At 44.2% G+C, this 12,963-nt stretch overlaps 1 protein-coding gene across 1 annotated transcript in view; it reads left to right on the top strand.

The window, feature by feature from the left end:
• Positions 1-12,963, top strand: part of CRYBG2 (crystallin beta-gamma domain containing 2) — a 73,746-nt gene that overhangs the window by 38,055 nt on the left and 22,728 nt on the right. Inside the window, exons 3-5 of the mRNA XM_048499165.1 lie at positions 9,197-9,241; positions 9,374-9,492; positions 11,156-11,312. Of these exons, the coding sequence (XP_048355122.1) occupies positions 9,197-9,241; positions 9,374-9,492; positions 11,156-11,312 (321 nt within the window). The remainder of the gene's footprint in view (positions 1-9,196; positions 9,242-9,373; positions 9,493-11,155; positions 11,313-12,963) is intronic.

Below are 12,963 nucleotides of genomic sequence, written 5' to 3' on the forward strand. Positions count from 1 at the left end.
GTGAGTAAATAAAAGTGTAAAAGCTTTGGGGGAAATAGACAAGTGAGGTTCTCCACTATCATCCCTTGCTAGTGACAAGTTCTCAGGCCTATTTGAGGCCAAATCCCGTAGTGGGTAGCCAGTCAGCTGTAGAATAGGAGTTCTGTTCCTAGAGTCTCAACTTTCTGCCTGTAGGAATACTGGTGATACAGCATCATTTTGATACTAAGAGGACTGATAGTTCAAAAGGACTGAGATTTCATGATCAAAGCCACTGAGGTCTTTACTTGGGTGTACAGATACTCCTTGAAGTCACAGGGTGTTGCACCTGAGCAAAGGAGCTTAAGTGTTATTATTTTGTCAATTATTTATCTTCTTTACTGGGTGCTCCTGAGTCAGTGATGCTCATTAAAGCAATTGACCCAAGGAATGATGGGAAACCAAGAGGTGTTGTAAGGACAAGGATATTTGGAGAAAGTCCACATGTAGACTGGTTGGTTGGTCCATGACACAAGATTTGGGTACCCACCTTTGGCACCAACTCACAGTGGGATACCCTCATTTAATACTTTACTGTAGATGGGTATTTCTCTTTTTCTGTCTTTTAGTCTCTTTTTTCCTTCTGAAAGATGTAAATTAAAAGAGAAATGGCCATTTCTAGATCTCTGTTCCATTGATGCTGAAAATGACCTGTCTACTCTCCAGAAGCTGTGTTTTTTAAAATAAATACTGAGAAGATATTTGTAACATTACCAATCAGCATCAATTCAAAATCAGACTTATCCCTTGCATGGTAATATCTCCATTGCAATGCTATAATAATACTTTAATGTCTCAATTGCTACGTATATTAGAGAAGGCTAGATTCAAGTTTACAAAGTCATAGGTACTGAAAGAAAAGGTTATTGTTAAGAGGGAGGGTTTAAGAGGGATATTGCGGGCATTGTTATGTTATGTATTAATTGCTGCATTTCAATTTATATTATTTAGAGATTAACTTATTTTTGATTTTATGTTTATCTGTATTTGACAAAGAGAAGTGCTTGTTCACTGCCCAGATTCTTCGGGTTGTGAGGTAAGTTTGTTTGTTTGTTTAAACAAACAAACAAACAAATAAATAAATAAATTTTCTATTTATATAATGGAGATAGATAGATAGATAGATAGATAGATAGATAGATAGATAGATAGATAGATAGATAGATAGATAGATAGATAGATAGATAGATAGATAGATAGATAGATAGATAGATAGATAGATAGATAGATAGATAGATAAATTTTCTCTCTTTCTCACAATACTAGAACCAGGGGGCATAAATTGAAAATGCTGGGGGGGAAGAATTAGCACTAATAAAAGGAAACACTTCTTCACGCAACGTGTGATTGGTGTTTGGAATATGCTGCCACAGGAGGTGGTGATGGCCACTAACCTGCATAGCTTTAAAAAAGGCCATTGGACAGATTTCTTATGGGAGGAGAAGTCGCATTTATGGCTACCTCAATCTTGATCCCTCCCCTTGATCTGGAGATTGCAAAATGCCTTAACAGACCAGGTGATCGGGAGCAACAGCCTCTAGAAGGCCATTATGGCTCTGCCACATCCCAGCTTGCATGTGAGTCTCCCCAAAGTGCACCTGGGTGGGCCACTGCGAGTAGCAGAGAGCTGGACTAGATGGACTTTGGTCTGATCCAGCTGGCTTGTTCTTATGTTCTTATGTTCTTAAATAAATAAATAAAGTAAGTAAGTAAGTGTTGGAATAACAAATACTAGGGTAATGTTCAGTCCTAAGTTGTTTTGCAATGGCTTTGATTCCACTAGAGTTACACAGTGCAAAACTGTCAAAGATTTTTGTACCCACTTTTGTTGATGCAATACTTAATGAAACAAATGGAAAAAATGTGGGCCCTTTACAGGCCATAAAATTAATAGAAAGAAGACTAAAATAAGTTTGAAATTTTTAATGAAGGCAGGAAGACAAAGTAAGATTACTGGTCATGATGTGACTTAATCCAATTAAATATTTGGGAATAAACCTAACTGAACACAATGAACACTATTTAGACAATAAAAAGGCATGGATGAAAATACAAGAGGATCTACAAAGATGGTCCAAATTAAAAAAGAATCATGGCTTAAATTTCTACTAAAAAAAAGACTATATTGCAAAAATTGCATTTTTTAATTTCACATTTTACCAATTCATATACAAAAAAAGCACAAACACCCACCCCTGAAAGTATGGCAGATGCAGTTTAAAAACCAAGAATTAGATTTAAAGAAACCCAAACCAGAAAGCAATAAAAAGAAGGATTACATAATCGCTTATGGGAAGAAAGATCAACAAGGAAAAAAAAAGAGCAACACAGTACAAGCTTGGACTTGATACTTTGGCAGCTCACAACCCTCCAGTTGGAAGACCAATGATCTATGGGAGCAATACTAAGCAAGTAAATTTTATTTATGCATGTTTCATGTATGCTCAACTTTCTCCCCAGTGAGAACCTAAAGCAGGTGAAATGTTTCTTCTCTGTTCCATTTTATCCTCATGAAAACCCTGTGAGGTAGATTAGGCTGAGGATGTTTGACTGATCCTAAGTCATCCAGCAAGCTTTCATGACAGACTGGGCATTTGTACCTGGGTTTCCCAGACCCAAATCTGACACTATTATGAAACACTAGGGATTAAATTTCATTTTATTCAGTGGGGCTTTGCTACTGCCATCTTAGCACCAAACCATGTGTTGGGCTGGAATTTACACACTGCTTTTCTCCTCAAAGAGACCCAAGGTGGCTTACTTCAGGCCTATGACCCACTGCTAAAAGTGTTCCTGGCCTTGCTCTCACTTTTATTTGAAAAGTCACCACTTGTGAAGTTGCCTTTGTCTACTTTTACCGGGGAAAGCAAGAAGCATGCTTGGGGAAAGAGGAAGTGTGTTGAGACAAGAAATCTTGCCCCAATGCATCTCTTCTCTTGACACACCGCAGACAGGAAGTGTATTGGGACAAGATTTCTTGCCCCGATGCACTTCCTGTCCTGCCTCTGTGCTGGTGGTTAATTGGCTTCACTCTCCTCTCTTCCACTGTTACAACTACTACTCTGTGAGGTAGATTAGGCGGAGAAGAGGGGGCAAATGGTGGTTAATCACCTTGACTGCTTTACTGTTCATTTATAGTGGAAAGTGCGCTCAATCACAGATCATGGTGACACCATAGGGTTTTCAAGGCGTCATGAGAAAAGGCTCTTTGTCTGCCCCTATTAGCAACTCTGGACTTCCTTGGTGATCTCTCATCCAAAGACTAACCAGTGCTGACCCTGCTTAGCTTCCCAGATCTCATGAGATTGGGCTAGTCAGGACCATCTAAGTCAGGGCATTTAATCATTCTGGTTTTATTTATTTGAATGCTTTCTGTGTCCCCTCTCCATAGACCCACCTTGAGGCAGCTTACTAAGTAAATATATAAAGTGGTAACAAATTATTGTAACAAGTGTGTGACAAGGTCCCCCATGAATTTCAATGGGAGAGAGAGGGTTAAAATTGATTCTAGTTCAGCATTCTAACCAGCATTCTATCATTGGTCTCCCAATTAAGATAAAGGGTATAGCTACTTGTGGTTGTCAGTTCAGAGTAGTTGTCGAGGGAGGGAAGAGTTTTCTTAACTGCTCCCCTGGTGTTATTTTCCAATCCAGAATCCCACCCCATTCCACACATCTTGTGTGAGCAGGGGGAGACACTAGATTTGCCATGCTATGCCTGGCAATCAGCAGCAGCTTGGGAGCAGTTATTTAGGGGTTGCATGATACTGTGTGCTGTAATGTTAGTAGTCTAGAGATGTACAACACATCAACATCAAATCTGACAGGTTTTGGGGTGGGGCTTATAGGAGCACGTATTTGGGGCATTGCAGAACCTGTAGGACGTGTCTGACTGGGGGATACTGGTACCCTTGTAGAACTTGGAAGGGAGAGTGTCTGATTGAGGGATACCTATGCCAATGTGTTTGTATTTGGTTGGTGCTGGTGTTTGAATGACCCATGGTCTGTTCCGTGCTCAGTTATGGGCTCCCCTGCTATGCTGGAGGTGGTTTTGGCTCTTTGAGGTGGTTTTGGCTCTTGCCATTTTTTGGGAAGTTGACAACTTTTTCTACACGTTCCCTGTTTTCCACATGAATGGTCAGTTGGGACAGTGCCTTGAGACAGCGTTGTGAACGACTCACCCTCTATCACTAATGGCAGGAGCACAGCTTTCCTCAACTCCTTCTCAGAAGACCACACTGGAAGTGCTTGAAAAAGGGGGGGCTGAGAGTGCTCCAAAGAACTGTGACTAACTTGAGCTCGAGGTCACCCAGCTGGCATGGAGGTATTTTCTCACCCATCATGAAATGCACTGCCTTCCAAGTTCTACAAGGGCACCATTGACTCCAAGGTACCAGTACCCCCAGTATCCCCCATTGACTCCAAGGTACCAGTATCCCCCAGTCAGACACTCTCTCTTCCAAGTTCTATAAGGGCACCAGTATCCCCCAATCAGACATGTTCTACAAGTTCTACAATGGCCCAAATACACTCTCCTATAAGTCACGCCCCCTTCCAAGAAGCCCTACCCCCAAAACTGTCAGATTTGATGTTGTGTTGTACGTCTCTAGACTACTAACGTTACTTCCAGAAAAACTCAGAAGTGATATCATGTTGCTCTAAGAAATGACATCACACTGCTCACAAAGCTGGTTTTCCCCCCTCCCTCCCGCACAGAGTGGAGGTAGGAAACAGTAGAGGCTGATGAGAAGCTCCTCCACCATAGTAACTGAGTAGGGAGAACTCTTATATCTCCAGATACAGGGATCATTAATTTCATCAAGTCCTGCCAGCATGGCCAATTGGCCATGCTGGCAGGGGCTGATGGGAATTGTAGTCCATAACATCTGGAGTGCCAAAGGTTCGCCACCACGGCTCTAGGGGCTTCTCTGTTGTTTTCTCTGATAGGCAAATTGCAGCGCAGGAGGGTTGGGTTTGATCACGAAAATGGCATGGGGAGAATGTGAAATGCCCTCCCTCTTTCCCTCCCTCCCTCCCTTCCTTTCCCCCAGCACTTCAAACAAATTGCCAATTCCACCAATGTCTGCATTCCAGCAAAACATAAAAAGGAGATCAGTCAGAGATCTCCCAGAGTTATGGGCATTTTGAACCACTAGCTCACAAGAATCCAGTTGCTTCCTAACCTTCATTCTTGCAAAGGTGTGACTGTCCCCCGTGTTCAGAGAAGCACCTTTCATCTCCTGTATATCACTGAGGTTGGTAGCACAGACCAACATGCAATTGATGTAGCTGAAAAAGGGTTAAAGAAGAGATACGAGTCTTTTCATCTGTGCACAACAGGTACCACACAGAAATTAAGATGAAAGATACAAAGGGTAGACAGGTAAACTAGAGTACTTATGGGTGGAATACAGGTGAGTATATGAACCTGTGGATTTGGAAATAATAATATTGATACTAAAATACACAATATTTTATTACTGCCAGCTTGGGGTAGTGGCTAGAGGGTTGGACAAAGGTCTGGAAGACCCATTTTCCAATCCCCACTCTGCCACAAAAGTTCACTAGGTGACCTTTGGCCAGTCACACAATCACAGCCTTACAGTGTTTCTGTTGTGAGAATAAAATGGAGGAGAGTAGAATGCTTTGGATCTCCTTTGGGAAGAAGGAAGAGTGAGATATAAATGAATACATATTTTGGATTTCACAAAAAGCATATGCAAACCATCTCCCAGTAAGTATAGGGTCGTAGCCAGGGTTAAAGATCAAAACTGACATTGGGGATCTGTGACTGGACCCCTCCCTGGAGTATAGTTTACCCTTAAAAAGTTGCCACAGGAGACAGGGGAAGTTAGATCAGAGAAAGGGAGAGAAAACTGGGTAAGGGGGGAGATGTATTCTTTCCGTTTCCCTGATCCAAACTGCCTCCAGCCCTAGGCTGCCATTATCCCACTTTGAAGAAAACCATAAAGCTAAGGGATTGGGTTTTTTATTTTTTTCCCCCGGGGAGGCGGAAGAGAATGAGGAAATAGGGATAACTCCCCTCTTAAATCTTCCTGAAGGCAAACTAAATATTAGGATACCCTATCACCTATCCCTGGGGGAAAGTGTCATTTAGCTCATATTTTCCCAAACTTACAGATCGAGGACAGAGGGTGAGCATGCCTAAAGACATCCAGTGAATTCACTGAATGGCTCAGGTGAAATTTGAACTAGAGATAGCACAGGTCATGGCATGCAGTCTGAACTAATATGCTAAGTGCCAAGTTTCTAATGGACATGGACAGATATATATTCTGATAATGATAGTGTAGTAAAAAGTTTGTTGAACTATAGAGGATACTGGAATTTGATACTTGCCTTCAGGCATATCTACTCTAGTGACAGTTTTAAGAGTTATTCCGTCTTCTCCAGGGAACCTTGAAGTTCTGTGCAGAGTGGAATTGTAATCTCTACCAGAGATTGATGCTCTTGCCAAATGATCATTCCCAGGACTCCTTGGGGGCAGTGATTGGGGTTGCCTGTTTGTGGCAGGTAACTAGTGGGAATTCAGCAACTTAGCTTTCTGGTGTCACGTGATGTCATCACTTCTGGCTTGATCTGGAAGTGATATTGTCTTATTAGAGTGATTCTCTAGCATTCACTCTGTGGTTTAATTTTAGAGTTTTGGGTGTACCAGTCCTGTATTGCTTTTGACTGTGGCCAAATTTCTGGCATCAGTGGCTTCTATGCATTGATGGACATAGAGGATGATATTTCTAAGATGGGTTCTGGGTCATTGATTTGTAAATAAAATTATGCACCAAACGGCAGGGGAAAAGGGGAAGAAGAGGTGGGGTAAATGCTGATTTTATGACATTGACACAATGCTGATTATTCACCCTCCCCATTTTTCGCCACCTTTTTGCTCCTACTGCGGAGCTGAGTGGAGGCAGATATTGTGGGTGGAACACACTCTGGGACTTGGTTTCCCTTGCAGGGGTGTATCTACAGAAAATGGTGCCCAGGGAAAGCACTGAAATTACACCCACCTCCCAAATCTGATAGATCTTTCCTATCTTGGAAGACCAGCTCTCTGGCAGTCAGGTCTACCCATTCCTTTCAACTGTAGGTAAACCAGCTGTCTGGGGGGCTTTGATCATGAAATCTCAGTCCTTTCTGTCATTAAGAAGAATTGGGAGGCCAGGCCTACCTGTAACTTTCAACAGCAGGTAGACCAGCTCTCCAGAAGGCTGGTTTACGTGCTAAGGCCAGGTCTGCCCAGTATTTTCAGCTGGATGGCTGGTCTACACGCTGTTAAGAATTGGTAGAGCTGGCTTCTGCAGTGGCCAGGGCTACCCATTGCTTCTTAATGGCGGGCAGACCACTTTTCTGAGCAGTGGCACTTCCTGCTTGTTAAAGGGGCAGCCTGGGCAAGTGGCACCCAGGGCTCACACCCTGGCTTGCCCCACCCTAAATACACTAGTGCTCCCTAGAAACCATAATTAGAATAAAACCATTATTTGTTTGTAGAAAGTCAGTCCAGAGTAGTATATAAACCCCTTTCTCCAGCCCTGCACTCATGCCCTTGACCAACTGAGGAGCAGGAGAAAAAAATGACTGAAAATGGCTGCCATATTAATGCTTTAAGAATTTCCCCATGTGTTGGTGTTCTTTACCATACAGCAGATGCGTAGCTGCAATGGGGACATCCTGGGCAGCACCATTGGAGTCACGAGGGAGGTGGGACTGGGGGGTGTTGGGGGCATGTTGGGGGTGGGGCATGTCGTGGCGTGTCAGAGGCGGGGAGGGCGTGTGCGGGCAGTTCATGCCCCCGGTGCAGTTCCCCCTCCCTTCGTCACTGCCATTCAGACCAGGGGAGGTTCCTAGGTTCCTGGAAGTGCCCTCATATCCTCCCCAAATTCCACCCTCCCCAGGTACCACCTCAAAATCTCCTAGCATTTGCAGAGGTAGTACTGGCGTTGGGGTTGCCAACTCTGGCATGGCAAATTCCTAGAGATTTGGGGTATGTTCTCTCTGACATTACTTTTGCTGTTTCAAGATCAAACATGCTATATCTAATATCTATACAGTTCTGGAGTAAATGTATTATCTTGTTCTGTTCTGTTTTGTCTTTTCTTTTTCTGTTTCATATTTCCTTTTTCTGTTTGTCTGAGAAAATTAATCAACGTATTATTTTTAAAAAAGAGATTTAGGGAGAGCCTGGGCAGGTTGGAGTTTAAAGGGGTGAAGGAGTTCAACAAGGATGGGATGCCACAGGATCTTCCTTCTGAAGCTGCTATTTTCTCCAAGGGAACTGATCTAGACTGGAGATTATAATTCCGGGAGAACTCCAAACCCCTAAACCATAGTGTCATGGTTAGCATGTTGGACCAAGCCTGAATTCAGACCCCCACTCAGTTCCCAGGGGGTGACACCTGCGCTGATCACAACATTTTTCTCAAATACTGCACCTTGAGCTCCTTGAGGAAAGATTAGCGTAGAAGATTAAAACATCAACTGTGGTGTATACCCACAGAGACCAGGTGACATTATTATCATTTTCTTGAAGGAATTTTGTTAAAACCTACCCCTTCCTTTATGGAGGTTCAGACCTCGTCTCTGCCTGCAACAGAATGAGATAATGACTAGGAGGCAAAGGACTGAGGTAGTAGAATGGACTGTTCCACTTCATTTTGCAGGGGAGGGTTTCCATAAGTGTCCTCTTCATTAATGATTTCCTGTAAGTGGAACATTAGCACATGTACAGACTAAACTAGAACTTGCTGCCCTGATGTACACTTTTTTTTTTATGTGCAAGGAGTTTTTACTTGGAGGAGCATTCAGACTTTGTCCCTCAGTTTGAAGTCATCCATGCTGCCACCTCAGAATTCTATCACCTCATTTTGTTAGGAAAAGAAGTGGGGAGAAAAGAATCATAAAGTTGGAAGAGACCCCAAGGGCCATCAAGTCCAGTAGCATAATGCCATGGGCATTTAAAATACGTCTTCTTCCTCCAGTTTCTGGTACAATAGGAAAGGGAGCAGGAAAATTCAGTTGCTTCTGTATGTGGCTCAGAATCAGGGATGGATCTTGTGGGAAGAGGCACAGGTGTAGGTGAGGCATTTTTCATGAGGAATTCAAACTTTTCTGGAGATGTAAACTCATACTGTTTTCCTCCATTTATTTTTAAATTCTAGCGAACAGAGGACAGAGTTCTGAAGATTAACATGCGACCTGGGAAGGTATGTTTGCAAAAACTGGTGTTGGCCAAGGGTAGTAGTGGGATATTGTAAGTATGGACGTTCGTGGCGGGGCGGGGAGTGACACCTCCTTCTTTGATAATTATTCCTCCCACCGCTTCTTTCCCACCTTAGATCATCTTGTACTCCGAGGGAGGCTTTGGGGGACAGAAGAGAGAAATCTGGGGTGATATCATTGATGCTACAGACTGGGTCCTTTCTCAAACCATCTCTGTCCGAGTTATCCGAGGAGGGTAAGCAAACTCAGGAGTTGAGCTCAAGAGGACTGAGCACTGTTTAGATGGACAGAAAGTTATGGGGAAAAGCTGTGACTCAGAGGAGGAGCATGTATTTGGCATGTAGAAGATCCCAGGATAAAGGATCATTGAAAAACTCTTCCTTTACCTGCTGATATTCAAGCCTGATTCGCACATTACAAAGTCTTTTGGCTCCCATAAGGAGTCCCTATCGGACATGCACCTGGAGTTTCTTTGCTGGGAACTTAATCCCCAGGTATGCAGTGGCTCAATTTAGATTTTAGATCAGGACCAGGGCAGACAGGGAGATGGGCCTTAAACCTTCCCCTCTGTGCAGCTTTCCCAACCCCAGATGGTGAAAGAGCTGCGGTTTGCAGTTCTGAATGCAATGAATAGTTCCCGCCATTGCTCCCAACACGCAGAGGGGTGTGGACATGGTGGGGCGATATTCCGCCCCCCACGTGACTAAATGGCCTCCGCCCGGGAACATGTGACCCCCACATTTTTAAGTAAGAAAATGGACAGGGAGGAAAGCTTTAAGCTCCTTCTCCCTGTGCATTATGGTCCCAATCTAAATCAGGACAGCACATGCCTGGAAACTGAATTCCTTGCATGGAACTCCAGGCAGAGGCGTTTCCAGGGGAAATGTAGCCTGGGGCAAAATCTGAGTGGGGGGTGGGCATAGGCAGCCCCCCTCCCCCACCATGACCAAATAACTTTTTTTGCACAGGGGCTGGGGGAGTTTCCCTTGTAGGCGTCTCCACACAGCAGCCTCCCAAAGGGTCTGGCACCTCTGCTGCTGTTATAGAGGAACTAGCCCAGAGATCCTCTTGAGGAACAGTAATAAAGTGAGCTTTGCAAAGACAGGAGGGGAATCAGCCCCGGTTTTCCCACTCTGAAGCTCTGCGCCCGCCCTCTCCCTGACGCCGGTGGGAGACATGGCCATGGCTGGTGGGTGCCATGCATGGCGTTCCTCACCGGACAATTGGTGGGTGTGTGGTGTTGGCAGCAGTGGTAGCCGCCGCCGCATCCCACACACAGAGGGGTGTGGCCGTGTGGGGGGCGATATTCCACCCCTCACGTGACTAAATGGCCTCCACCCGAGGACATGTGACCCCCACATGGCTCTGTGGGCGGTACGCCACTGACTCCAAACATACACCTGATAGTAAGTTCTTCTGGCAGTGTTACAAGTGTGAATTGTAACTGTCCAAGTTTTTAAGCACAGAACCTTCCAGATACCCATGATCCTTTAATTGCCATTGACTGAGACCTTCTGCATGTCAAGTGTGTGCTTTTCCCATTTGGCCATAGCTTGTCCCTATAACCAAATCTGCGTGCCCTTTGACTGCTGCTCCATAGCTGCTCCATCTGATTTTACTGAACTGAAACAGAATCTGGACATTTCAAAGGACTGTCCTCTGAAAATGAGGACACAAAGAACAGATGCCAGAAACGAGGACTGGCAGCCTCTGAAAAGAGGGCATCTGAGGAGACACAATACTGAACATTTTTAAAGCCACAACGACAAATTGACTCCCAGGCCATTCAGCTGCCATAATTCCTATGCAGCTAACCTGGTCACAGAACATTAATTATGCTGAATTAATTAATTAATCTCTGTGGGGTTAACCAAATGTCAACTTCTTGGTTTCTCCAGCTGGGTGATGTATGAAAAACCTCGGTTCCTTGGGCGTAAGTGCGTGCTGGCCGAAGGTGATGTGGAGATCACCAACCCTTGGAAAATGTACCATAAAGAAGGAGAAGTAGTTGAGAATACGCTATTCCATATCGGTTCCCTCAAGAGGGTTGTACGGGTAAGCAGGCCGGAGAGTAAGTTCTTTCTCTTTATGGTAGCCAGTTAGACCATGATCCAGGCTGCACATGTGGAAAACGGTTCCTCTGTACATCGGTGCTTTTGGGGTATCCTTTGAGTAAAGAAATCCTGTGGTAAAATAATGAGACACTTGGAGATATGTAAATAGATTTTCCTGACATCTTTTAAAGCTAAATTTCAACTGTGTAGGGTCCCAATTAGGGCTGTGCAGGGGAGAGCAGAGCTTAATCCTTCCTACTCAGGAGGCAGAAAATGGCAAACCCACCTTTGTTAGTCTCTTGCATGGAAAACCCTGTGGGGGTTGCCATAAATTGGCTGTGAATTGAAGGCACTTTCTACACACACATACAAGTGACTGAAATTTTAAATTCTCAGCATCTTGTTTGTTTTGACTCTTAGACAATTAGTTTAAGCTTAAAACTGAAACATTTGAGTAAATCTGCATAAAATCCATTATGCATGGAGTGCTTTCCTTGAGGCTCTTCGCTCCACATTGGGTTCGCAGTGGGGTCTCCTTGCGTTTCTCTGTTTACACACAAGGAGGTACCCCATTGTAGAGCCATAGTGAGGGGGAACTGCACCGGGGCACATGTATGCCCTGCACCCCTGTCCCGCCCTGGAACGGCCCCGCACTGGCGCGCGCCTGGTGCAAGACACTCCCCTCGTCCCCTGGGCGCTACACCACTGCCCCACTGCCTGCTTTGCGGTTTGCCTGTCCCTGCTTCCAGGTTGCTCCCAGTTGTCACAAGATTGTTGGCTTTGTTTTTAAATCCCTTAAAAATTTTATATGGATATTTCTATATATCTATATTCTTACATTATACCGATATTTCTCTGTTACATAAATATTTTTGTGTCTTTTGCAAAAGCCGGCCATAAATTCCCTGGAAATGTCCACCAGGAAGGGGTGGGGGGACTAGAATCAGTGGAAATCCCAAAACGAGGGAAAACATTGGAGTTTCCCCACTCTTGCTAACTGTGGGGCTTTCAGGATCTGAAAATCTCTGCCCTAAAGGAAACGTTCTTTCACTGCAGGCAGAGCAACAGTGTATCATCGGCCAGGTTTGCACATTGGCAGAAAATTGTTCCGAAGGGTAGGGAAATGGGGGGGGGGGGGGTTGTTGTCCACTTTGCTTTTGAACAGCATCACAATTATTAGCCAATTTGTTAGCGCAATCAGAACAATCGTCTGCTTGGGACTCACAATGATCAAGGTGACAGTAATTTGGCCATCCCACCCCATTTGTATGGTCCATTTAAGTGGTGGATGTTTCAGCCCCACTATCAACATAATTCATGAGACATCTTGAAAACCAGATATATCTGTCCCTTATTGGAAGATGAGAGAGGTAGATTAGCATTTAAGGTGCATCTGGCCCTGTCTCGTCCAAATGGAGTGTTCTGCTAACAGTTAGATCCTGCTAGAGTTCCATTGCCCTGAAAGTAATTTGTGCTGGCCACGTTGTTGTTTAGTTGTCTTATGCAGTCAGAGGGGTAGGGGAGGGGTGAGTACTGTAAGCAGTCAGGGACACTTCTTTACTATCACTAGAATACTGATTGTAGGGTTTTTTAAAAATTCATTAGCTGGCTTTAATTAAAAGTGCACAGAATGAATAGGCAGGCATTTTTAT

This window comes from Sphaerodactylus townsendi, linkage group LG06 (genome assembly GCF_021028975.2).
Source record: "Sphaerodactylus townsendi isolate TG3544 linkage group LG06, MPM_Stown_v2.3, whole genome shotgun sequence".
In the NCBI taxonomy this organism is placed as follows: Eukaryota; Metazoa; Chordata; class Lepidosauria; order Squamata; family Sphaerodactylidae; genus Sphaerodactylus; species Sphaerodactylus townsendi.